The following is a 27,640-nucleotide window of genomic DNA, read 5'->3' as shown; positions in this document are numbered from 1 at the left end:
ATCCCAAAGCACAATCTTTTTAAATTAAAGAGACATATAAAGAACTTCATTCCCCTGGAGGTTTTCCTCTTGGATTTCAACTGAACCCTTTAAGTAAAAGGCATCCTATAACTCTCATAATGGGAAAATAAAATCTGTTAAAGTGACTAACCTTCTAACACTTGCTGTTGCTACCTCATTGGTAGAAAACAATCTTTTTCTTATTATATATAAATTCCTGGTTCTCAGTAGTTCTGAAAAAAGCTATGTATTTCATTGAATTTCACTACATCTCTGGCAAGTTGGATATTGAAATGGCACAAAGACGCTGACAATACTATAAATGAATGCATTGGTATTTCTGTGACTGGGTGTCGAGGGTTCAATCTGCACTATGGTGCTGTCTAAAACCGGTACTAAAACAGAGGAATAATATGCCAAGATAAGATCCAAAGGACATATAATAGTGACATGTGCTACTCCGTGACAAGGGCATAATGAAATGTACTGGGGAGAGAGTAGCCTTATAAAAAAGAAGCCGTGAACTTCTTTCTGACAACTGCTGTGAGCTAGAAATGGGCAAGATGCAATCCATCTACCTTGTTCCATTTCAGTTTCTGGACCAGGTTGAAAACTCAGCAATCCATTAGTAAGTTGTCACAGCAAGAGATGGAAGACATTTATAGTACACAATTTAGTCTCTCTGCCTGGTTCCCAGGGACCTCTTACTTCCCTTCTCTCCCACAGAGATGGTCACATCACACCGTTCCCCTGCCGCACCCCCCTGGTCCCAGCTTACTGGACCAGAGGTGGAGAAGACAAGGGATTTGGAATGAACACTGCGAGATCCTAATTTAGCTTGTGTTCATCTTTGGGGTAAATATGTAAACATCATACTGTGAAGTGCCAACTTTTACCTGTCACATGAACTTAAAAACATATAAAATTGTTATGAATTTCAAAATGGTATCACTTTGGATATGCAAAAATGACACTTCACTTTTCTTTCACTGAAAACATTTCTGATTTGGAGCTATGTTTATTTCCAATGCAAACTATTTAATCGGGTCACTTCCAGAAAAACTCAAAGCTCAAACCGAGTGATTTCTCAGACCACACAAACATAAAACATGGGCAATCGAGATTTTTCCTCTGAGAGGTTTCTTCCTCTTACATTTTGTTTAACAGCGTTGGGATAGTCACAAATGCAGCTAAGGAGGGTTATCAGATAAAGTACAAAACCACCTATTACATTTGAATTATATACAAATTTCATATAAATTCCTAAAACCCAAAATTTTTAGTAAAAGTATTATGCCATGCAATATTTAGGATATACTTATACTAAAATATTACATGTCATTTATCTGAAATTCAAATTTCACTCAGCATCTTATGTTTTCAATCGCTAAATCTGCTGACTGAAGCTAAGGAGGGGACATCTGTTTTTGCAGTGTGGTCACCGCTGTCCTTGTGCTGACCACCTGACCATCTCTAGCTCTTTCCAGATGCTCTTTCCTGCTTACGTCTAAAAACCTGCTTTGGGCTGTGGTTGTCAGATCACATGAGTCATGCTCCTTGCTTCTTGACCCTATTTCCAGTCTCCCTTGTGCCCCCGGTTCATTTTCAGTCACTTCCGGTTGCTCTTCCGACCAGCCACCGTGAAGCCTATAGGAGAACTGGGGGTATCTCAGGCACTCTCATGCCTTGTTTATAACCGCTTCCCATCTCTATTTAATTTCTGCTTTCCAGATTGACATGAGAGGTGGGGGAGAAGGGATCCTTCCCAAATCTCTGAGCCTCACCTAGAACTTGGGCCAAGAAAGGAAAGAACCTACATATTCTATTTACAGGGAAGTTCTGGTTTTTCTTGAACCCCCTGGGTTTGCTTATTCATATTTAATACTTGGTTCTTCTTCAAACACTTTTCTCCCCTCCCCAAACTTGAGGACTGTTTATCTGTTTGGGAAAGAAAATGCAAACTAAAAGTGGATTCTGGATGATAAGGTGTCCTTTCAACTTTTTTTTTTTCTTTTTTCTTTCTTTTTTTTTTTTTTTTTTTTTTTTGCAGTACGCGGGCCTCTCACTGTTGTGGCCTCTCCCGTTGCGAAGCACAGGCTCCGGACGCGCAGGCTCAGCGGCCATGGCTCACGGGCCCAGCCGCTCCACGGCATGTGGGATCTTCCCCGACCGGGGCACGAACCCTCGTCCCCTGCATAGGCAGGCGGACTCTCAACCACTGCGTCACCAGGGAAGCCCTGTCCTTTCAACTTTTGAGTTTAAAAGGTAAAAATTCATCACTCTTGATCTCTGCTTTCATTTTGATTATCTGACTACAATAAAACAAACTGGAATTTCATAACACATCTTAAGCACTTGGGAAGTTAAAATTACTTTTATAAATCACCTTGGCTCAAAAAGTAAATCAACACTGTGATTATAGATTAATTGGGAAATAATTTAAATGAGAATACTCCAAAAGAAAATTTAAGAAGCTGAGCCAAAACTGCCCTCAAATGTAAAATAACATTTTTACAGAACAAAAACATAAAGAAGCAGGAGTAAATGAATAACAATTAAATAAACAATAAAGATGTGACTTGAAAAAATAAATGCAAGAAGTGATTCTTATGGAGAGAAGATAAGGTAAGAAAACTAAGAAAAAATATTTTAAAAATTAAGACTTCAGGCAAGGATGTAAGGTAAAAATTAGATGAAAATGATGAAATGATATAGATTCTACTAATATACTTGAAAACCTCAATAAAATGTATTAAATATTTGAGAAAATGTTCTTGAAATTGATCAAGCAGAGCATGAAATTCTTAGCAGTTGAATAAAAATGGGAAAATAAAGAATTATCTCCCTCCAAATTTCTGAACAAGAGTTTTATGATTGACTTTTCTCACCATTTCTAAAAGCTGATGATCTCTATGCTCTCATAATTATTCTAAAACATATAAGACAGTTGAAAGCTGACAGTCAAAATACAATCCAACCAAGATAACATGCACACACACTTGCGTGCATACACACACACAGAGTAGATTAATTGTATGTATATAGAGGCCAAAATCTAAGTATACAAATCCATTAATACATTAAAGCAATTTACTGCAACTAAATGAGGTTAATCAGTAATGTAGAAAATCAATGAACACACATCTAACTTTGTTCAGGAGTAAAATGATAGAACTACCTTATCAGATATTAAAAAGGGATATGGTAAAATTCAATACTCATTCCTAGATCATTTCTCAAGAGGATTTATACAGAATGTATATTTAAGGCAACTTTAATAAAATCACAAGGAAGATAAAAATGCCTTTTATTTACTATTATTACTGAACATATTTTTAGAAATTTTATCTGCATTATAATTGCAACTGTTATGAAGCAAACAAAATATATTAGAATATTAGACAGCAAACAAAATTACAGTTATATACTAATATTATTATATATTTATAAAATGCAAGAGAATAACTTGAAATCCCTCAGAACTAATATGAAATCTGGTAAGATAATGGTGTTCATAGTTAAACAAATGAATAATTTTAAATGAAGATTTTATAAGCCCAAGTGCCTCTGTTTTTTAGATAATGAGAGGGGGTAGGAATGGGTAAAGAAAGGAGATGCTAGTTATAGAAGCAAAATACACGAATCTATATCAACACAGATACAGTAACATATTAATATTCATCTATCAAGAAAATCTGAAATGATTTAACTTTGGTGGGTACGAGTAATTTTTGTATTCCTCATTATGCCTGACACTATGCTATTTTGATCCTATATTGCTTTAAAAATGGAAAGAAAATACCAATAATTGATATGTTAAAGGTCACATCTGTTTCAATTAAGTTTTCTAGACCAGCTTCTTCAGCAGCGTTGTTCTTTCACTTGATCTACATTTCCAAAACACCTGCTTTTTACTCTATTACATAACTACAGGTATTATATTTTAATTATTTGCTTAAAATTTGTTTCTTACTATCCCAAGTTCACTTATGATAGGGAGCATGTCTTACTCAAGTAACACATAAGAGGCTGCACACATTTGCAGGTGGAATGAAAGGGTGAGTAAATTAACGAATGCTCATCCCCACTGGCAGCACTGAACAGCAGCTGATTATTAAAAGGCCAAAGCCTGACATATATCAATTCTGGTAATAAAAGACTAGATGAACTTGAAATGCTCCTACTGAAAATAACAAGAAAGGCTGGAAAAAAACATAAAAACTGCATCTAATAAAAAGCGTAGCAGGGTTTCCCTGGTGGCACAGTGGTTGAGAGTCCGCCTGCTGATGCAGGGGACACGGGTTCGTGCCCCGGTCCAGGAAGATCCCACATGCTGCGGAGCCGTGAGCCATGGCCACTGAGCCTGCACGTCCGGAGCCTGTGCTCTGCAACGGGAGAGGCCACAACTGTGAGAGGCCCGCGTACTGCAAAAAAAAAAAAAAAAAAAAAAAAAGTGTAGCAGACCTACACAAGGCAGAAGTAAACTTCTGGGAGGTACAGGAGAGGAGTGGAGCTCAGAGGTGAGCCAGAGATGCTTCCACCCCAGGGGCATGTTCAGACTCAGAAAGGCAACTGCGACAAGAGCTAGAGTGGGGAGAGGTGAGGGAAGGGGGAGTGTGGCCTCCACGTGTGGGGACCTGGAGTATCACCATCACTTTTCCTCCTAGCAGGCATTTCATGGGCTTCAGGAAACAGAGTTCAAAGGTGGTCAATGTAACAAGAGCACTAAAGCAATCCTTTCTCTTGTTTAGGACCCAAAGGTCTCCACTGGAAAGAGAGGTCAAGATTATAGTCTGAAGATCCAGAGAATCTTTAAGCATTGGTCCTAGACTGCTAATCCCCCCACAAGATGCCCAGAGAATGAAAATAAAATCCTCTGTAAAGAAAGAGAGCTTCACTTCTAGTTTCAAATTATTCCTGAAGGTAAATTTTTAAATGAAATATTCAGTAAACCATCAAGGATTGTAAGGTACCTCTCTAGACAATATGAGAGCCAGGACTCACAGACTTAAGAAACAATAGGCATAGCACTTGTGGGAATCCAGAAACTAGAGTTAGCAGAGGCAGACTGTGAATCTATGTTCAGAATGTTCAAGGAGATAAAAACTGATCTTAAAAATGTCAACAAGAACCTAGAGACCTTCTATATGTAAAAAAGATTCAATTTGATGCCACAAAACCAGAAAGACAATAATAAAGTAAGAACCCAAAGGTTAGTGTTAATAGCAGATTAGACATAGCTGGAGAGAGAATCAGTGAATTTCAAATAGGCCCTAAAAATTATCCACAAGGAGCCAAGGAAAGACAAAGTTATGAAACTTACAAACTAGAGTAAGAGAAGAAACAGTAAGAAGGTTTAATAAGCATTTAATTGGAGTGCCAGAAAAGAAAGGAGACAAGGTCGATAATTAAATAGAGAATTTTTTAAACTTATGAAACATGTCAATCTTCAGATTCAAGAAGCACAATGGAGTCTAAGCAAGAAAAACCAAACAAAATATATAATAATAACATTATAGATAAATGACAGAAAATTAAAGAAAGCTAGAAAATCTTAAAGGAAGCCAGAGAAAGAAGTTATTTTGCCACCAAAGGAATGACAGTTAAGTAGTTAACTTTCTAATACACAATGCCAAAAGACAAAAAAAAAAAAAATAACATTAAAGTTCTAAAGGAAAATTCCTGACAGAATTCTATCCCCAGAAAAAAATGAAATAAAGACATTTTCAAAGAAGCAAAGTCTAATAGAGTATGCCACCTTTTGATTCATTAAGAAATTCCGAAATATGATCTTCAAGAAAAAGGAAAATTATACCAGATGGCATCTCTGGGACATAGCAAGCAATGAAGACATGCATACAAAAATGTTCGTAGCAAAATTTTGTAAAATCCCCGAATTAGAATAATTCAAATGTTCATCAATAGCAAAATGGATAATCAAATGGTGATTTGCTCATATGAAACAGTATAAAGCAGAAAATGAATAACCCTGTGATTGTGCAATTCATGAATGAATCTTACAGACATAAGGTAAGTTTGAGTAACAACAGTAACAAAGCCAAACCAAAAAATACATACTGCATGATTCCATTTACATAAATTTCAAAAAGGCAAAAGTAAACTAATTATTTGAAAATGCATAACTACAAAGCAAAACTAAAGAGAAAAGTTAAAAAGTAACAGGAAAGAACACATAGGGGATTTCTGGGTTTCTGTTCTTTGTTTTAATCTGTGTGGGAATCACCTGATTATTCTTTTTATAAAAATAAATTAAATAAATGCATTTCACGCATATTTTATATTTTCCTTATATTTCATAATAATTAATTGAAAAATATCAATGTCTTCTAAACTCCCAAATAGCCCTTAGAATGAACTACCAGAGAAGATTCTAATTCCTTTTGCAATTAACAAAACTTCCTAAATTATGATTTTCCATCAGCATCATAGTGACCTAAAGGCAAGTATGTTTGCTGAGTAATGCACGTGTGCTTGCATGCACGAGTTGTATGTAACTTCAATATATAAAATATGGCAATTATTTTACAGAGTTTCTGTTTTTCTACTCAGTCCACAATTAATTCCTTTATTATATTCCAGTAACAATTTCTGTACAAATTAGTGTTTAAGTGCAACAGCTAAAAATCTATATAAGATAAATCTATATTTACCACCTCTGTGTTATCTATAAAATTAAAATACCTCTCTTATTCACATGCACTTTTAGCTACATTTTGAATTGCCATGGAAGAAAAACCCACAAAAAAATGGACTCCCTGAAATTATTTGGCCTTGAAACAACAAAGCTAGAAAGCCTAATCAGGAGTGTCAGATATGTTTTTAGATATCTTCCTTGGAAAACAACAAATATGACAGCTAGAAATGTGCAAAGGAAAACAAATGGAACGATTTATGCCAAGAAGTCAAAAGGGCCTCAAGCATCACACCAGAGAGTGGAAATAGAAGAGAAAGCCTTGGTGTAGTGAGTTAATAGTAAAAAATAAAGGCAAAAGGCAGATGCTTAGAATATTTAAAAAATGCTAAAATCAAATTTTAGCCTACCCACGGAGGCAGGTGTAGCTTGCTACTTATGGCATGCATTTTTCCATTAGCTTCTTTCCAGGTTTTCTTTTATGCCTTAATCCTTATGTTTCTTGTTTTTTTTTTAGATTTTAACTTATGTAATCTTCCTATATTACGGGACCCTAATCAGTTTTGTTACAAGGTAAGATAGAGAAAATTCAATCTGTAAGTAGAATCCTCCTTCTGGGATATTTTTCAACTGCTAGTTTTTGTGGAATCAGAGATGACAAAAGGACACAAAGGTAGAATTTCCTATTTCTTCCCTCTTGGTCATTTCTTAGCAAATCTGAAGTTTTCTGTGATGAATGGCAGAGAAGCAAATGTTGCGGTCCCATAGACATGGGATGGCTGTTATGAAGAACGAATTCTTTACCTGGAAGGATATCAGAGAAATTCCCATATTCTTTGGGTTCTCCAGAAATAGACAGGCAGATGATATTAAATGCAACCACGGGCAGCACCCCAACTCATTCAAGTCAAACTGATGAAATAAATGTAGCTCAATCAGTAGGACCAGGTGGCAGCCACCCAAAGGTTTGAAGGAACTCAAGGATGAAATTGGAAAACTGTTGGCCAAGATGCTTGATCTAGTATTACAAACAGCCACCACCGTTACCCTGGCAGATTGTGAATGTCATTCTGTTCATTAGAAGGGGTCAAGAGAGGACCCGGGAGCCCTGGAAAAGCAAGCTTCTCTTCCGCTTGTCCAGTATCCAATAAAGCACAGCATCATTAGACACTGAAACAAAAATAACTTTCTAGGGGAAAGACAATATGGTTTCTGCAAAAGGAAAGCATGAGTCACTGATTTATTATTGGTCTCTGAGGCATGTAGATAAAAGGCCAAATGTTGGCACAGTTTAGGGTAGACTTTTTCTAATCACCAACATGAAATGGGATGTAAGGAAATAATGGACATCTCAAACCATATGGATAAGACAAGCAATTTCTACACCCCCTCAAAACAAATAAACCTCTATGTACTAGCAAGAAGGGATGTTCTGAGACTTGAAAGAGATTAGGATGTGATGATAAAGGATCTACTGCAGGTAACAAATTTAAAATATTACCATTTTATAGTATTGGAAAAAGATACAAAGTAAGTTCACTCCAGGAAACCTTTTTTTTGAGCATGAATCGAGTGTCAGGCTTTGTACTAAGTAGTGAGAGTACAGCAATGAATAGACCCCTTCTGCTCTCCAGTAACTCACAGTCTACCATATAGATGATTCCAAGAACCAAGGGATAGGTTCTCTGCTGGGACTTGTGCCCATTTATGACATGATGGCAACTATTGACTGGAATCAGATAGTACAATCATGATCATGCAATAACACATCCCTCAGAGCTGCAGTTCACCTAGGAATTAATATACTAGGCTATATGATGCATGGTTCTAAAACAAAGTACAAATCTCCCTGTTAAAATTAATGACAATTGCAATATGAACCCAGTAAATCCTAAAACCGAATTTATTGGTTTGTTCAGTGGAGAAAGATATGATGGGTTTTGAACACAAGCAATTCTAACATTAATTATTATCTCTACCTCATGGGGAAGGAGAGCAGACACTATACCATGTGAAGTTTTTTAATGTGATGTGCATATATATATATATATATATGCACAAATTTCCAAAAGCCTCACGAAAAAATTAACTTTTTTCATTATAATTTAAAAAAAACCAGCAATTAAAAAGAAAATGGGCTATTTACCAACCACGAATTTGTTGGGCTCTGCCAGTGTCATGAAATTCTCAACCTTGCTGAAAAGCTGAAGAATTTTCTGAGCTCAGGCAAAAGTCTCCAAGATCTGGAGAATAATTTCGGCAGCCTCAAGCCCAGGAGACTCATGTCTCTCCTTCAAGTCAAATGCTTCTTTTTTTCTAATCAGTTTTAAACACTGACCTTCCCCCTTTTCTGTTCCATTAGCTAGGAGGCTGTCATTCCAAAGAAATGTATAATGTACGTGTGTAGGGGAAGTGTGAGTGTTCTCTGTAATGAGAGAAAATAAGTTTTTGATGATCAGATTGTTCAGTATTTTCAAACCACCTAACGGCACGTTCATAGGAACTCCATGAAGCAAAATGAGAGCTGAAAAAGCAGACACAGTTCGTCCTAGTTTCTCTGATAAGCCATGTTCTCTCCCTTTTTTATTTTCTTGCACATTTTTTAATGGCATATAATAGTTGTCCTTTGCAATATCAATGATCATTCACTATAGAAATTTAAGTGGGTCTGAGACAGAACACATTTCTCAGGTGTGGTATCCCAGTGAAAAATTCCCACCTTCTCTTGGGGAACCACACTGGGAGATGGTATGAGTCTCCTTTTCCATTTTTTCTCCATGCATAGCAGTGCCAGGCCCACAGTATACCTTCAATGATGTATACTGAATGAACTCCCTGCTCCTCTTCTTCCTGCTACTTCTTCTAAAGAAAAACTGGGACCATCCTGAGCCTCCTCTAGACTGAAGATGAAAGGGAAAGAATTGCAAGTCTATCTCCAAAGCCTCACATTTGAAACCTAGGTAGCCCAGAATTGAATGTCAATACGTCCAGCTAAAGAAGATCCCTGAGTAGGAGGAGATACAGTACATCACTGGATAAAATGAAAAGGAAAATGGTTACGTGTCTGTTAGTATGGGTGTACAAATGTCTTGCCTTTCAAATCAACAAAGCTAAAAAAACCTTGCTATGTCAAAAGCTAACACACACACACACACACACACACACACACACACACACACACTCATACTCTGCTAGTGAGAAGGCAAGCAGTTTTTTAGAAGGAAAATTAGGAAACAAGTATAAAAAAGTATCATGAAAGATGATCATGGCTCTTCGACTTCTAAGAATTTATTCTAAGGGAAAAATAAAGGATATGCCCAAAGATTTAGCCTCAAAGGTGGCAGCCACATCTATATTAGCCCCAAATCAAAACAATCTAGTCGGGCTTCCCTGGTGGCGCAGTGGTTGAGAATCCGCCTGCCGATGCAGGGGACACGGGTTCGTGCCCCGATCCGGGAAGATCCCCCATGCCGCGGAGCGGCTGGGCCCGTGAGCCATGGCCGCTGAGCCTGTTCAACTGGAGCCTGTGCTCCGCAACGGAAGAGGCCACAACAGTGAGAGGCCCGCGTACCGCAACAAACAAACAAAAACCAATCTAGTCGGTCAGTGGTAAGGAGGTAGTCTAGTTAATTATCAAATATCAGAATGATAGAACACCATGCAGCTATGGAAAACGTATACAATGCATATTGACATGGAGCAATGTTCACAATTTTGTGAAACAGAAAAAGCATGCTAAAATCAAAATATGTTTTATGTTAGATAAATACATATGTGTACACTTAAATATATAAATATGCCTAAGAAAATATGCATCTTCAGATATTTGTAAAGGGCATCTTTTTTCTTCATCCTTCTCCCTATCTGAATTTTCTGATTCTGATCTATGATGTAGGTGAATTACTTCTGAAATAAACATATAAAAATGGACATAATAAAAAAAATCCTTAGTATCTACATAGTTTTTCTAAGAAAAAAGTCCCTTTCATTATCTCTAGCTGCTAGGTTAAACAGGAAGTCCTTGTGAGTTAATATTGGATGATGATGATAAGTAGAAATAGAGAAGAATTATTTACTCTCAAAAAGTCATCTGATCAGCATTTTTCATGTTCTCATATATCTGTTAGATTTTTTAAAACTAAATAGTTCTTCCAATAAACACTAAAAGTCAAAAAGCCAATACTGAGATTTTTCTCCATCTATGCATCTGATTCTTAGATGCATTGCCTTTTATTTTAGATCAAAGCATCAAAATTGTCTTTGATCCAAAGCAACCATGTAGACCCAGCATTTACATCTCAAGTCAACCTATTTATAATCACAGATTTTTTTAAAATCCCTGATTTTCTTTTTATCCCTATCATGCAGAGTGTTAGTGATAGTATGACTTGGAGAGCAACAGCTCTTTGTTTCAGAAGCAGTCTTCTTTATGGATACAGGAAATTAAAAATGTGAACAAACACCATCAGCTATTCAATCAGGAAAACAGCACTATGAATGCTGGGGCTTTGAAGGTACAATTAGGGAATTAGTTTTTCCCTTAACAGAAGTATGTTCACTAAGTAATTTGCTTTCTTTTAACTAGAGTTACCCCCTTCCATTAACTGGAGAAGTAAGTCCAAATTAAAATCACTATTCATCAATTGCCTGCTGGAGGCACACTCAAGCCTGTGTTAGGACTAAGGCAATAAGGCTCATCAACTATCATTTTAATCATTGTTACCTCAGAGCTCTCAGAAGGAATAATTTGGGGTAGGGGAGAAAGTGGAAACTCCTAGTTATTGCTGATATGAAAGCAGATATTTCTGAGGATTTTAAATTCACTCAATCATTCATTTTTTTCAGTGGATTTTTATTTTTTCCTCGTTCAGTGAGTATGCGCTAGGCACACGGGATACAGTGGTGAATATAATGACATGGCCCCTATCTATATACAGCTTACATTCTAAGGGAGGGAACATTAATACATGAGAAATCATAATTACAAATTGTGCTGAGCACTTTAGAGGAAGGGAATGGGCTCTGAGAAGGAATAATGGAGAGATGACAGTTACTTGGGTGAGTCAGGAAACTCCTCCTTAAGGAAGTGATACTCAAGCTTCGACACTAAGACAGAGTCACACTCCTCCTAATATGTTTCTCTCTATTTCATTAGCATCACCCTTTCCTGGTCCTCCTACTGTCTCCCTGGCCGTTCCAACTCAGCTTTCTCTCTCACTGCTGGTTCCTCCTCTTCTAAACTCAGATTCTGAAGTTTTTCAGGCCTAAGATCTCCATCCTCTTTTCACTACAAAGTTCCTCCCAAGGCAAGCCATTCCACTTTATGACCTCAAGCATCATCTGTATTCAACAATCCCCTAATATATTTTTCCAGCCCAGAACCCTTTTCCTAGCTTTGGATCCATATGTCAACTGCCTACATGACACCTTCACTTGCATACCGCACAGGAGTCTCAAATTTAACATAGCCCATGATAAATCAAGATATTTCCCTGTGGAATCTTCTCTTCCTTCAGCAATCTCCATCTCCCTACACAGGACCATTCACTCAGTTGCTGTATCACTACTCAGGGAGTCAATCATGATGCCTGCTTCCTCCTCATGTCCCATATATAACTGGAAATTCAGCCTGGTCTAGTTGATAGCTAAAATATATCTTGAATTTTATTACTATTTTTCCATACCCTACCATTATCTTGTTTGGATACTGCAGGTCTTTTCTCATCTTGTACCCATTTTTGCCCCCTTTCAATTCGTTGTCTTAAATGAAAATCTTTTCTGATTACTCCTTGCTTTTAAAATTCTTCCATTGTTCTGAACACCGAATCATTAAAATGGTTTCTAAGACCCTGCATGATCCATCGACTGCCTAATCTTTTAGTCTCATCTCATGCTGGTCTTAGCATTACTCTCTGTACTTCAGCAACAATGAACCTCTTTCAGTTCCTAAAATTTAAAAAAGGACCCTCCTTTCTTAAAGACTTTGCACATGCTGCTCCTTCCATCTGGAACTTCTCAGGTGTCCCTGCTTTGTAGTCTGAGTAATACACTGTTCTCTGTCTCATGTAAGAGTGCATTTGGCTTCAAGTAACAGATTACCCAGTAGAAGTAGTTTTAGCAATAAAGACACTTACCACATGTATCACAAAAATCTGGAAGTGGGCACTTCCATACTAAGTGCAATATTTCAAAACTGTTATTCAAGACTATGCTCTGCCATTCTGTGCATGTTCACTTTTTAATTTAGGGTCATTGCCTTATGGCTACAAAGTGGCTGTCAGAGCTCCCTATATCATGGTCTGACACAACAATGTTTCTGCATTCATGGTAGAAAAGGGGAAGGAATGCTCTCCTCTTGGGTATAGCACCTCTACCAGAAACTAAAACCTTTGTTTCACATTTCTCCCTCATCATAGTGGCCATATCTGTGTCATATGGTGACTCTTAGCTGCAAGGGGGGGGCTCGTTAGATGAGCATCAGGAGAGAGAAGGAAGGAGGTCGGGACAGCTGGTGAATATATAATCAACAGTGTCCAACATGCTCTTCAGAGCACTTACCAAAATAGTAATCAAACAATTCAATATGCACACTTTGTTCACTATCTCCTTTGTGAGATTATAAGCTCTTTGACTATGGGGAATGTGTCTGTTTCTAAGCCCGGCATCAGTACTGCGCCCAGCCTATGTAGGAGTCAGTTGGCAGTGGTAGAATGAATGAAAGTACGAAAGAAAACAACAGAGGCAGAAAATAGGGACAAAAGGGACAGAAAACTGCCGACACAGAACTTAAGCCGATGGTCATATCTCATACCTCATGGTTCAATTCTGCATTCCAGGTAATTTGAAAACAGTCGTTCATCAAAAAAACGCAACTTTTGAAAGTGCTCCTTTCTTTGCACCATGAATGCAATTTTCCTAATCTGTTAATTCCTGCCATGTGAGCAGACATGGGTGCTATAGTCTGCATTGAGGTCCAGGAATGAATTCTTCAAAAAAATTATTTTAACCACTGTTATATAGTGTTAGATGATCCAGAAAATTTTAAATTGCCTCAAGGACATGAATGTAAATCAATTCTTAGCTAAATCACTCCAAATATCATTCAACAAGAAAAACTTATAAAAGCTAGAAAGTTATTTAAAAGAATAGTCATAAAATTTGGGGTCTAAATTTTCCACTCCTGAGAGCATCACACTAACAGATAAGGATGTCATTCAGATGATCCAATTAGGGAGAAAGCAGATGTAAAATGTCTGGCACATAAAGGATGCTTGGCATGTTTTTGTTCTTATATCTAGACCACAGGAAAACCTGGGTTTACTCCTAACTCTTTCATGTCCTATATATGTAACTGTGGGCAAGTTGAATATGTTCTTTGGTTCATAAATGATATAGTAATTTTTAACCACCTTTCAGTTATAACATGCAGTCACTCTACTATTGAAAAACTTAAATGAATAAAAGTTAAATGGCATTGAATGCAGTCCATAGTAGCCAACCTAATAAAACATGAAGGAACAGATTCATATTCCCAAGAGTCTCTCTATCTACAGATGCAGAATCTGTTCATAGTTTCTGATGGACATCCTGTTTGGTCATCTCAAAACACAAAGGGCACCAACATGCAAATATCACAAAATTTTTTTAAAGAAAGTTGTAACCATCCACACATACGAGACAAGATTTCAGGTTTTAAATATGGTTGTCATTTGAAATAAAATTCCTTAAAAAGAGAAAATGACTTAAACATTGGCAAAGGGAGTCCCCTAAGGAAAAAAATGTAAACAGATGGCTGAGAAAGATCACCCACATGCTGCACACAGATCTTAAGGAGGCATTTCTAAGAATGAAGTGGCACTTCCCAGTCTGGGCCACGTCCCACAAGGATCCTTATTTAACCCAGAGAAAGCATAGAGTTTCTACCTCTAACCAAGAGGAACTTCAGCCTGCTTGCCTCACAGCAATCCAGACTAGTTTCCAGCTCTCCCCAGTGTTCCAACAGCAGCTAAGTACCAACCACTTGAGATAGGCAATCCCCTAATAAATCAGGGTTTGATGATCAGCCCTGAACCACAGTCTTCCCATATAAAGGGGCTGTTAAGCCCCAGCTAAGCATATTAAGCATTCAATTTAAGGTATGACACACATCTGCTCTCCTTTCTCAGGGAGGAGAAGTTTCAAGATAACTTAAATCCTGGACTTAATCAAGGGGAAAAAAATATCTTGGCAATGTTTAAAACTGAGTCTAAAAATATAATCCAAATGAGGGCGAGAGAGACCATTTTGCTGTAAGTAATGAGATTATATAATACCTAAATCAAATACACAACATTACCTGAGCAGAAGACTTGTTTCTTTTATCTGGGTCTATTCAACTTTCCTTTTGATTCCATCAACATTTACCAAAGACCGTCATCTACCTCTGGCCCAAGGTATAAAATACAAGCAAAAACGGGTCCTCTGCAAGTAGGGTAATCTACCCCCCTCCTTGCCTGATGAAGGCCATAAGAGGAAAACTCACAGATTTGTCTTTTACAAGGAAAGCACAGCACTGAATCCCAGCCATCAGCATCTTGTGTGGATTCCATGCCACAGAATCAGCCCTGTTACGTTAAACAAAGAAAAAAACAGGGTAGGGAGGGGAGACTCAATTAGTTTCTACTGGTGGGAAGAATGCTGGTACATTCAGTATTCACATCCAAGTTAGTGCTCCAAAGGATTCCTTGTGTGAGCGGTTTAAGGAGTTGGGGATTTTTTTTAAACCAAAACAATTTCTTAGTTTTTTGCCTGTTTTCAAAATGTCGCTTAATTGGGCAAAGGCCAAAAAGAGTCCCTTGCCTAAATAAAAGGCACTGTGACTGGGGAAGCTACATTTACCTGTGGATGCCGTGCAGAAGCTTGCGGTGCTTCCTTGACATCAAGGCTGAGCCACCCCAGGAAGCCTGTTGAGATATTTATATAACCAAAATGATGTTATTTCAATGGTACTTGTTTACCAGCCAGTTGTCATTTGATGCTTTAAGTCGATGTTAACCAATGTGGACTCTAGGACATTTTGATCACTGACTCTATCCAGGCGATCAGAACCTCATCACAATAGATGGTCCCCCACTGACGCTTAGAAGTTAAATTCCCACACTATAAAGAAATTGGTATAGTACTCATTGAGTTGCCTGTGGACAAAGAGAAGTGTAAAAGACACAGTCCATATCCTCTCAAATCTTAGAATCTAAAATAGACAATAGTCCTTCAGTGTTGACATTCTACCATACGCGATGTACAAGGGCTGATCATGAGACATGGGTTCAGGAAAGGAAATCCCATAGTCAATAAGTCTGGAGGAGAGGCAGGAAGAATCAATTTGAGAAATAAGAAAGTCAGTTTGGTACTTGAAATCGAGCAGACTTGTTGTGAGGGAATATGAGGGGACCAGCATGGGAGATGTTGAAAGCTCTCCACGGTTATTTAAATTGCACAACGTTGTACTGAGAACAGAGTTATCATCATGTCAATTTTTTAATAGAAAAACTAAGGTTTGGAGGTTATAAATTTTCCAAGGTCTCATAGGTAATAAAAATCAGGTCTGAGAGACAAAAGCCCATTCTTTTATTACACTAACATCATATCTTAGGGAAGGTGACCAATTGGCCTGATGGTAGAACCCAGCATGGAGAATTGAGGGAGGAGGGGAGTTGCCTAGCAGAATTTTAAAAGGCAACCCCAATGAACATGTACCCCAACGTTCACTGCATCGCTATTTACAATAGCCAAGACATGGAAGAAACCTAAATATCCATCGACAGATGAATGGATAAAGAAGATGTGGTTCATATATATTGAGCTGGCCAAGAAGTTCGAACTTTTTGGCTAACACAATACAATGGAATATTACTCAGCCATAAAAAAGAACGAAATAATGCCATTTGCAGCAACATGGATGGACCTAGAGATGATCATACTAAGTGAAGTAACTCAGACAGAGAAAGACAAATATCATATTATACCACTTAATATGTGGAATCAGAAAAAAAATGATACAAATGAACTTACATAAAAAAACAAATAGACTCACAGATATAGAAGACAAACTTATGGTTACCAAAGGGGAAAGGAGGGGAAGGACATGTTAGGTTGTTGAGATTAGCAGATACACACTACTATATATAAAACAGGTAAGCGACAAGGACCTACTGTATAGCACAGGAAACTATACTCAATATTTTGTAATAACTTATAATGGAAAAGAATCTGCAAAGAATATATATTTATATAATATGTATGTATAACTGAATCACTTTGCTGTACACCTGAAACTAACACATTGTAAATAAACTATATTGAAACTTAAAAAAAAGATCTTTCTAAAAATTTTATGCCCCAAACTTTGACCTTGAGCATTCTAATATGACTCTAGTGAGTATAATAATTTAATTCAAGAAATATTTATTACATATCTAAATAGACTGACACTGATATAAGTGCTAGAAATACAACAGTAAATAAAACACTGAAATAATAACTCCAAATAAAAGGTAAGGAAGAGCCCAATATCATGCAGAAAGAAATGGCAAGACTGTGTGCACCATGGATGTGAAGGAGGAAGTAAATGAGAGGTCTCCATGATCCTCAGAGTATTAAAAAGCTGAGCCCAATGGTGGACAATAAAGAGTGGCCTTAAGAACAGCTCTCTCGGGCTTCCCTGGTGGCGCAGTGGTTGAGAATCCACCTGCCGATGCAGGGGACACGGGTTCGTGCCCCAGTCCGGGAGGATCCCACATGCCACGGAGCGGCTGGGCCCGTGAGCCATGGCCGCTGAGCCTGTGCGTCCGGAGCCTGTGCTCCACAACGGGAGAGGCCACAACAGTGAGAGGCCCACGTACCGGGGAAAAAAAAAAAAAAGAACAGCTCTCTCATTCAGGGCTGGGCCCAGGGGCAAGTGAGCGAGTCACCCAGGGTGCACCCTTAAGCTCACTCGCAGAGTTGGACTCTTGCATGGCCCTGGGAGTGAATCCCTCCTTAAATTTTCAAATACCAAGCTGACTTTCTTATTTCTCACATTGATTCTTCCTCCCTCCCCTCCAGACTTACTGACAGTGGGATTTTGTTTCCTCTCCTTACTCTCAACTCCCCTCTCCTTTGCTCACAATACTTACCTGTCCAATGAACCCTAGGAACCTCACTTGCCTCACCTTAGTTCCAGCCATGTTTCCAGGGACTAGACTCTCCAGTGACCCCATAGGGTTCCCAAAAGTTTGTGGGATGAAGGTGGTGTGCAGGTGAGTTCCAAAGATGCCCAGATAAAGGACTGATGATCAGGATTGTCAGTCAAGTCCCCTTGCTGCTGCCCTCTCTGTCCCACCAGAGTTCATGATGGACCATGTGTGACCAAAGCTGAGCTATGGAGGCAGCTGCCCTCAGCCTCTGGGAAAATGTGATCTGAACCTGCTAACTGAGGCTCCCCAGACCTGGGGTTTGAGAACTTGACCCTCAGGAACATGAAGATGACTTACATATTAGGTTCTTTTACTTCTCTTGTATCCTTAAACTCTAAGTTGCCTGCTTTTCTCAATCTTTTTAACCCCCAACTGCATTGAGAACCTACCAGTGGCGACTAGCGGAAGGATTAATCAGTAAAGCTCAGCCACACCCATTCACTCTCACTCTTTCCACCCGCCCTCCCTGGTGCCTCCTGCACTGGCCGCTGCCTCTTCTTCCTCCTCAAAAAGTAGACAATATTCTGCCAATCTTAGTGAGCTGGATTGAAGTTTTAAAATCACATGAACTCTTTCAAGGCATTAGTTCACTGGTTTACAGGGTGGTAGGCAGGGTTAGAAGCAGCTCATCCACAAAAGTATTCCTCAAAAGAGCTGAAAGGGGAAAAACGACGTGCCTGATGCCAGTGCCCTACTTGTATTGGCTTCACTCCATAACCCCCTCACTCCAGAGCTCGCAACAACATCGAACCAACGGATGTCATTATTGAGCTATGAGCCAGACACCATGAGTACCATTTTACTACATTTTTCTCTTCAAGTAATTAGTTAATAATTTAATTGTAGAGCCATTCTTGAAAGGGAAGTGGAGGCAGGGTGGAATGTAGAGATGGCAGTCCCTAAAGCCCATGATTTTAAATACAGTGTTTGTCACCTCCCCCGGGACTTGGGATGGAGTGTGGGTGACACACCGTAGGAAGTGTTGCTGGGAGGGTGAGGTTTTGCAGTGGCCGCAGCCTGTGCTTCAGAGAAGAGCTGGACCAGCCCTGAAATCCTGGTCTCAGGCAGAGGCTGGGATAACATTGACTCTCGCAGATACAGAATAATCCTGGAGGCAAAATATTCTAACACAACTGAAGTTTTTCTTATTCTGCTGTTTAAAAATACATTGTAATTAACCAAATTTCAGACACTATCAGCGGTAAGAGTACCATTTTTTTGTGGATTGCTAAGAAGGAAAAAAAAATGACATCAACATACCAATTAAGTATATTAAAAATGTAAACAAAATATGTGTATCTTAGAAATAATAAGATATAGTATATATGCCAGGCAACCTGGTTTTATGGAAAACACAGACGACCAAGCAATTCTAATTACATTTTTAAAAAGAAATCAAGTAAATGCCAGTTTTTAATATTTTAAAGGATCTTTAAAATACCCTTCAGAAAATTTCAGGACTTCCCTGGTACCGCAGTGGTTAAGAATCCGCCTGCCAATGTAGGGGAGAGGGGTTCGAGCCCTGTTCCAGGAAGATCCCACACGCCGTGGAGCAACTAAGCCCGTGCGCCACAACTACTGAGCCTGCATGCCACAACTACTGAAGCCCATGCACCTAGAGCCCGTGCTCTGTGACAAGAAGCCACTGCAATGAGAAGCCCGCACACCACAAGAAAGAGTAGCCCCCGCCCACTGCAACTAGAGAAAGCTGGTGTGCAGCAATGAAGACCCAATGCAGCCAAAAAAAAAAAAAAAAAAAATTCAAACAGGCCAAAGAAATCACTGTAATTTTACTAATTTTTTATCTGTAAAATTAATAAACTACCCTTGGTATATGAAGTTTCTTCAAGAGAAGTTATATGCTCCTGCATAAAATTTTATCAACAGAATGATGTCTGCAATATTAGAGGATGAGTGAGTACTGTCTCAATGTTAGAGCTAATTTCTTTAATAAGTCATATAAACAGTTGTCAAATTTATCTAATACTACAGACATTCAACTTGAAGCTTATTATATGAAAGAGAACAATTTGCGTGGCTTAAATATTCCCTTATAAAAGTGTTTTCTTCAAAAATTCAACCTATGATTTTTAGAAAATCTAGAGAGGTTTTCATTAACATCTTATAAATCACAATTCTTTCTAAGCCCCATGAATCTCTTAATATCATTCCCAATTGGGAAACTGCTGTAGTTACTCTGTTTTACATAAACCATATAATCTATATTTGATGTTTCTTTTATGAGAGTAGAATTTTTAAGTATAACTGCTCATATATTTGATTTTGCCCCTATTTCCACAGTCACAAAAGTACTCACTTCATATTATCATTCAGGACATACTGTATTATTATGCTTCTAAGTCCATAAAAATCAATAAGATATAAGTTGAAATGTGAACAGATACAGACACTATAATCCCATTTAAAGAAGTCACAGGGGCTTCCCTGGTGGCGCAGTGGTTGCGAGTTCGCCTGCCAATGCAGAGGACACGGGTTCGTGCCCCGGTCTGGGAAGATCCCACATGCCGCAGAGCGGCTGGGCCCGTGAGCCATGGCCGCTGAGCCTGCGCGTCCGGAGCCTGTGCTCCACAACGGGAGAGGCCACAACAGTGAGAGGCCCGCGTACCGCAAAAAAAAAAAAAAAAAAAAAAAATCACACACAAAAAAAGAAGTCACAAATAATCTACCTGATGTATTGCCATTGGCTTACTAATCAAGCCTATAACTCTAGTGAGCTTTATATTACTACTTCTGCTTTTACCAAATATTAGCATACATTTAATGAAAGCTTTGAGTTGCTGAAAAATCTTTTGATATTATATCATAGAAACTTTACCTTGAAAGCATAAAATCATCCAAACTATAAAATTATGTACAGGCATATCCCCCAAATAAATGCTCAGTTACCTAATGTTCAGTAAGTCAAAAATATTGGCCTTTCTTTTTCTGATAAGGAGGACACGAACCACTCACTTACTGGAGGAAAGTTCCTCTCAACTGCAGGTTCAACAGTTCTTTCTATGGGGTTGAATCAAACGAATTAACTGCTGTTTTCACACACACACAAAGAAAACCAAAATGCTCAACAAGCATTCATAACTGGCTGAATTCAACTTTTTTACCCTAAATAAGTAGGATTTTAAGAGTTACTTTTAATTTAGGACCATAATTATTATGAACAACCCCAGGGCCTACAAAACTAATTAGAAAAAAAAAAAGGCCAACCCTTTAAGTTAGAAAATTGTTAAGAAAATAAGTTATCCCAATCCCTCTCCAATAGTTATCTATGATAGATCCAGATAAAACCTGTTTTAGTTATGGCATGCAATGAAGTCATGCAGCCTTTTGCATGTTCCAGCTGATTGGAAGCACAGAATGTTAGAGCTAGAAGATCCTTTATTGACAACGTCAGTCATTTCCCTTTTTACAGATGAAACCAAAACCCAAACAGCTGGGGTCACAATGAAGAAGAGGCAGATTCGAATCCAAAACCAGCCTCTTGACTGCACAGTAGGAAATGTGTCCCCCACACCGTGTGGCCTCAGTGACAGTAGATCCAAGGGACCAAAGAAATGATTCAGGACAGAAGAGGAAATCTGGAAAACTAAGACAAAATGCGCATCAATGCAGGATCTTCTTCTTTATTACCTAACAGGAAACAACACATTTATTTCCCCTAATTAGAAATATACATTTAAATACAACTAGCTGCGGACCTCACATTTAGTTACTGAGCATACGAAACACTTCCCACCAAAGCTGCAAAAAGGCTAGAAAGTTTAACAGATATGCACACCCAGATGAACTTACATCCACGTGGAGCCAGAGGCCATGCCTCTCGCAGACATCCGCTATCTCATCCAGAGGATCAAAGGCCCCCAGTACCGTGGTACCAGATGTGGCACAGACAAGGAATGGAGCTGCGTCCTGTGAGAAGGACCCACACGTGAGAATTATAAGAATCATCATCACCATTAAATCTGTGCTGCAGTAGATTGGGAAACACAAGGGTTATACACCCAGACATTTATCTGGTTTCTTTGGAGATAAACATTCATTGAGTGAGTGTTGTTTACACTTCTCCATCACATGGCCTCTAGTCACTATAAATAGGTTAAAGAAACAGAAAATGCCATGACAATAGTATCCTTTGTCCCAACTCCACATGCATCCTTATTCTCTTTACTCTCACTTTCTTTATTAGTCTTTTCTGTTCTCTAGGTTTTCCAGATAGAAGTGAATAAACTCAACCTCCACAGCAAACTGGCATCCTGTGTGACTCCTAACTCCTTCCCAGGGAGACTCATCAGGGCCTCCCTAACACCTCCAAAATAAGAAGGAACAGGACTGGAAGACAAACAGCCAGCTCCAGGGGCAGGCCATTCAGGCCTGTCTGCTTGTCACCTGGTAAAGTAAGTGCAGCTACAAGGCAAGGGATGTAATCAGGTACAAATTTGGCGTCAGAGGGGATACGGTAACCTCACTGGGATACACTCCCCCAAACGGGTGCTGCCACAGAGAAAGTCATTAGAATGTGCTGGAAAAGAGAACCTGCGTCTTTCTGCCATAATTTTCCCTCCTCATCCAGTCCATGGCTGCGTCTTGTGGAGAGAGCAGGTACCCATGAGAAATAGGAGGAAAGGGAGAATGTGGGAACAAGTGCAGAGATGAATGGTGATTCCAGCCAAGCGAGCCAGGCACCCTGGTCCCATGAGGGATTTTATGGCAGCCATGTAGAAGACAGTACACGAGGTTGTTTCCAGATAGATCCATCCCAACGTGTTGGCAGAGGTGTGTTGCTCTCTTTGGAAGTGCCATGAGGGGAAAATTTGCAGACAAAGGTGGGGGTCAGGAGAGCAAGCAGAATCCTGAATCTAGAGCACAAGAAGTCAGTGACAAGAATACTTACTTGCAGATAAAGAGTTAAAGTCATTTTAGGATGGAGTCATTTTTCCCTCAGTTTTATCATGAAATACACTTGTTCTTATAACATATTTTAATGTCCCGTTTAATGTCATGGGTGTTCGGCTTGTACCAGATTCATTCCAATTTAGCTGACCTTTGACAGAAAGAAGTTATTTCTCGATGGAAAGCGGGGCAGAGCAAGAATGCTTGGTCCACATCTCTAGGCTGAGATGCACAGGAATCAAATTGATGGTACACAATGCATCCATCTGCCACGTGGGGAGATGGCTGTGACACATGGAATACATTCCACCAAGCCTCCTAGAGCAGGGCCAGTAGGTGACAGAGCCCCTGGGACCACAGGCTTTGGGACTTCTTCCCTGTAATCAACTACCAACAGATTATGTCTTTATCATGCCCATGACCTAAATGAAACGTGACCAGATTTACATCCATCAGTAAAAGCAACAGAAAAAGTAATTTACTAAAACCACTGAAGGTGTCTTTAATGGTTGAGCTTTCCTTATAAAGTCTATGACATCCTGACAATTGTGAGAAAATATCTATGCTAGCTATTACAGACCATTAATGAGTTTTCCTCACCTTTTTAATCTAGCTATAAATATAAGTCCCAGAAATTCAACTTTCATAATCTGGATTTAACTTTCCAGGTTTTTTTTTTTTCCCTTTCTCATATCTCACACTATTAATGGGAAAAGTCAGTGGAAACAGTATTGATTGTGTGTTGTCAATGAGTTGTATTCTCTAAGAAAGTTTGTCATTTCAAATACTCATACATAAAAATACTTCCAATTATTCAGTGTTTATACTAGTTTTATCTTTTTATAAGCACTTTAGAACTTCTGATGCTTCTGTGGTTTTTACCATCTTTGTAATGGCATCAAGGTAAAGGTCACTGCTCAACAGATTTTTAATGGATCGTGGTTGGCCAGGGAGTTGAATCCCAGCAGCAAAAAAATAAAAGTTGATAACTATTTCCTACATCTGTAACAATATGAGTTAAAAGCTTGAAACAAACAAACCACAACAAAAAGTAGGTCTGAAGCTACTGAGAAAAAGAAACTAGTCATCAGGTATTAAAGTCTCAGAATGGATGCAAGATTTGGCCTTAGTGAATCCAAGCTCAAGTTTTAACTGACTTGAGAGAAAACTGAGGAGGCATGCCAACTCTAACCCTGTTGCCCTACTTTCAAATGTGCCTAAAGCAATTTTTACTTTTTAAAAACTTCCCTTTCAAGTTCTCAACTTCAGGATATGTCACTTTTATGGACTTTCATTGTCAAAACAAACAGAAATTTGAACAATGAAAATAATAATGACTGCCGTGAGAGTAAAATCCATCCAATATGTTAGAAGATGAGTTCTTCGTGACACTTTAAAAAGAAAAAAAAAGTTTGGCTATCTTTCAGGATGCTTGGCAACTCACTCACTATTCTGAAAATTGGTAAATGAGGGAAAAGAATAAAATATTGATTCTGTCTTGCTTGTCCAAAATGTTTCCTTAGGGAAACCAAATGTGGATGAAGAAACAAAAATATTTAGGGTAGTAGGGCTGCCACTAAATGAAGAAGGAATAAGAGAATGAATTAGAACATCACTAATGAAATAACAGGTCTAGACAATGATGACAAATGGCAGCAAAATCCATGAGGTGAGAGGCTGATGCAGAGTTCTGTGATAGATGGACTGATAACAAAAGGAGGCCCAAGACGTCTCCTGATTGAAGGGCAAAATGCCACCCATGAAGTCTTCCTGGTAAAAATTCCAACCTGAATCTCCCCAAGTCTCAGTATCTAACAGCCAAATTACAGGAAATATAGAAAACAGATGGGGAGGTACAGGGGAGGGGAGCACTTAGAGTCTCAAATTCTTGATGGAATCAACAAAATCCATAATGTGAAAACGCTACAGGACAAAGGACTTGGTTACTCCAACAGATCGGTTGCAGGGGAAAAAAGGAGGGGAGACTGTAGGTTAGAAAAGATTTATGTGATAAATCAACCAAATGCCACACATGGACTTTGTATGACGACTCATTCAGACCACCAGCTATTCTTTTAAAAAGGCAATGGGAGAAAATTTAATCAGAGTGAATACTGGATAATATTAAGAACTTATTGTTTCTTATAATTGCGTTATGGGTTTTTCTTAAAGAGAGAGTACGTATCTTTTACAGATATACTGAACTATTTATAGATCAAATGATATAATGTGTAGGATACACTTCAAACTGATCTAGAGGTACTGGGAGGGGATGCAAGCATAAGCTAATGATTGTGAAAGTTGCATGACTGGTATATGGAATCTCATTATATTAGTTTTACATTTATTTACAATTTTCCATAATGAAAAGTTTAAAATAAGGAAGAAAGAAAGAAAGAAAGAAAGAAAGAAAGAAAGAAAGAAAGAAAGAAAGAAAGAAAGAAAGAAAGAAAGAAAGAAAGAAAGAAAAAGAAAGAAAGGAGGGAGGGAGGAAGGAAAGAGAAAGAGAGGAAGGAAAGGAAGGAAGGAGGAAGGGGTGTTGGTGGGTGTTCCCCACCAATAAGCATTAATAACATAAAGTTCTTTTTGATAGGAACTTCTGTAGAAAAAGATAAAACTAGATTTTAAAAAATAGATAAAACTAGAAGGTGATATCTGTAGTTCACAGTAGAATAAACAGGTTGCAATACAGAATTTTACCCAAGAGATAAAGAAATCTGATAACCTGTACCACCAGACAACTGTCAAATCCACTTGTCAATGGAATGTTTTTAAAAATATAGTGCTAAGGACACACACCGGAAGCCAATACATCTGCAATAAAGGCAGAACTTTGAAGTACAGAATTTCACACCAAATACAGTGATCTAGCATGCTCTAAACAAGTTGAATTTCATGAAAAATTTTTAAAAATATGAAGAGTGAAATAAAAGAAATATAATATTAACTCTTAAAAAGTAAAAATAAAAGAACCCATCTTTCCTAAAGTGTGAAGCCCTCTGAGGAGAGATAAACTTATATCCCAGCTCAAAAGCTGGTCTTTTAATTTTTCAGCTGTCACACCCAATGTTGTTGCCGTCTATTGGCAAGTGGTGGGAGAACAGTCCGAAGCTCCACTGGCATGGGGGCTGCGGGAAGATGGGAGGGAAGCAGTGAAGTGGCTGCACCTAATCCAGTAGGCTTTTGGGTCAAGAAGCAAGATGGCTGGCACCAAGACAATGCCACACCCAAAAAGCAGATGTCAGGCTTAGCTGGAGTACAGCAGGTGACCAGGGTCATGCCTTGCCTTGCCTTCCCCAGCAATGGATGTGTCAGCTTTAATACATCCTGGCAGCTAAGGAAGAGAGGACAGTCTGCCAGAGCTGAAATACTAGACCCACACCCAACAGGGGGTGATGGTTATGGATGGGCTTTGGGTGGAAGCAACCCAGGAGGACAGTTTGATCAAGAAATCAGAAATCATCCAGAATGCAGCCCAGAGACAACTGGTTTAGCCTGTAGCATCCTCAGAGTCAAGAGCTACGTAGGAGAGTGGATGCTGGGACCCTGCTAGAGAGGCTGGGCTCATCTTTTGAGGCTAATTCTAGGCAAGAATCCGGAATCCAGTGATGTCAGTGTTTTAATAAGCTCCAGCCACCTGGGAATGAGACCATCTGAGAAACTCCGCAGAACGTGTAGAGCAAGCACCCGGAAATAGCACATCTGTAAATGAGCTTCCTCCTTTAATTCTAAGGGCCCCTCTTCTCTCTCCCACACATACAGACCTGGGCCTGGCTGCTGGCCCTGCATGCTCCCCCCAATGCCCAGACACACACACGTTTTCTCTCCCTCCCTCTCCTTCGCCCTCTCACCTCTTTCTTGGCTTGCCACACTTGCCTCTCCAGCTCCTCGGGTATCATCTTACCTCTAAGAGACACAGGTTTGAGACATTGTTATGTTCAGCAGTGAACAGACCTTGGTACTGCTTTTTATATAGTATCAGTTTCCCCCTCCACCCACCAGGCTTCTGGATCCTGTCCCCATTACCTTCCATCTGTTTCCACAAAGCAAACATTCTCAGTACCAATCCCAAGAAAGGAGGCCGCCTTCTTCATAGAGTAATGACACTACATTCAAAAAGGCGAGGGGGAGAGAGAGAGACACAAATACATAGCATGAAAAAAGTACTGTTTATTATCTAAATGGGTGTACATCATACGGCTAAGTCCAATCTTTGGAATAGTATAGCCATAAAAAAAAGAAAGTCATTTAACTGGGCTCTTTAGTATAGTGGTTGAAAACACTGATTTTGGCTGGGGTCAAAGAAACCAGGATTTAATTCCAAGTTTTCCCAGTTACAGCTATAGACCCTTGAGCAAAGAACACATACTCTCCAAGCCTCCATTTGCTAATCTATAAAGCAGGCATGTGGATGCCTCCTCCATCTGCTTTGCCATGGAGTTAAATGGGTTAATGTATGTCAAGAGCTAGCACAGAGCCTGGCATATGGAAAAAACTTGGTCATTGGAGGCTGTTGTTTTATGTAACATTGAGAAAAGTTTCTCTGGATGCTACTAATAAAACTCAGTATTAATGGAAACAGAATCTAGTCCACTGCTGACTCAAAAACCCTCTAAGGAGTGAGCAAGACTGTCTCAAAAATTATAGTCACAGACCACAGAAGAATCTATTTTCAAGAGCAAACAATGGGTTATAAATGCTGATCAGACACTTGACCAATCTTGTTTAATGTTGAATATAAGACCGAAATTAGACACACGGGAATGTGGCTAAATCATAACAACAAAAGTAATAATAATTTATAGACACACTAATGATGCAGCCCTGGCATGAATGAGGCTAAGAGCTGGCTTTGGAATTAGGTCTT

General features: G+C 38.9%; 1 protein-coding gene across 2 annotated transcripts in view; it reads right to left on the bottom strand.

The window, feature by feature from the left end:
* The window catches only part of GADL1 (glutamate decarboxylase like 1), a 262,602-nt gene that overhangs the window by 104,902 nt on the left and 130,060 nt on the right, over positions 1-27,640 (bottom strand). For both annotated transcript variants that reach the window (XM_067043127.1, XM_059077372.2), the window contains exons 7-11: positions 26,800-26,879; positions 26,625-26,679; positions 21,676-21,792; positions 15,530-15,594; positions 15,174-15,255 (exon numbers count right to left, since the gene is read on the bottom strand). In XM_067043127.1, the coding sequence (XP_066899228.1) occupies positions 15,174-15,255; positions 15,530-15,594; positions 21,676-21,792; positions 26,625-26,679; positions 26,800-26,879 (399 nt within the window). The remainder of the gene's footprint in view (positions 1-15,173; positions 15,256-15,529; positions 15,595-21,675; positions 21,793-26,624; positions 26,680-26,799; positions 26,880-27,640) is intronic.

Source organism: Kogia breviceps, chromosome 10 (genome assembly GCF_026419965.1).
Source record: "Kogia breviceps isolate mKogBre1 chromosome 10, mKogBre1 haplotype 1, whole genome shotgun sequence".
Classification (NCBI taxonomy): Eukaryota; Metazoa; Chordata; class Mammalia; order Artiodactyla; family Physeteridae; genus Kogia; species Kogia breviceps.
Note: the sequence above shows the minus strand (reverse complement) of the source record. Positions and strands in the feature narration are given on the sequence as shown.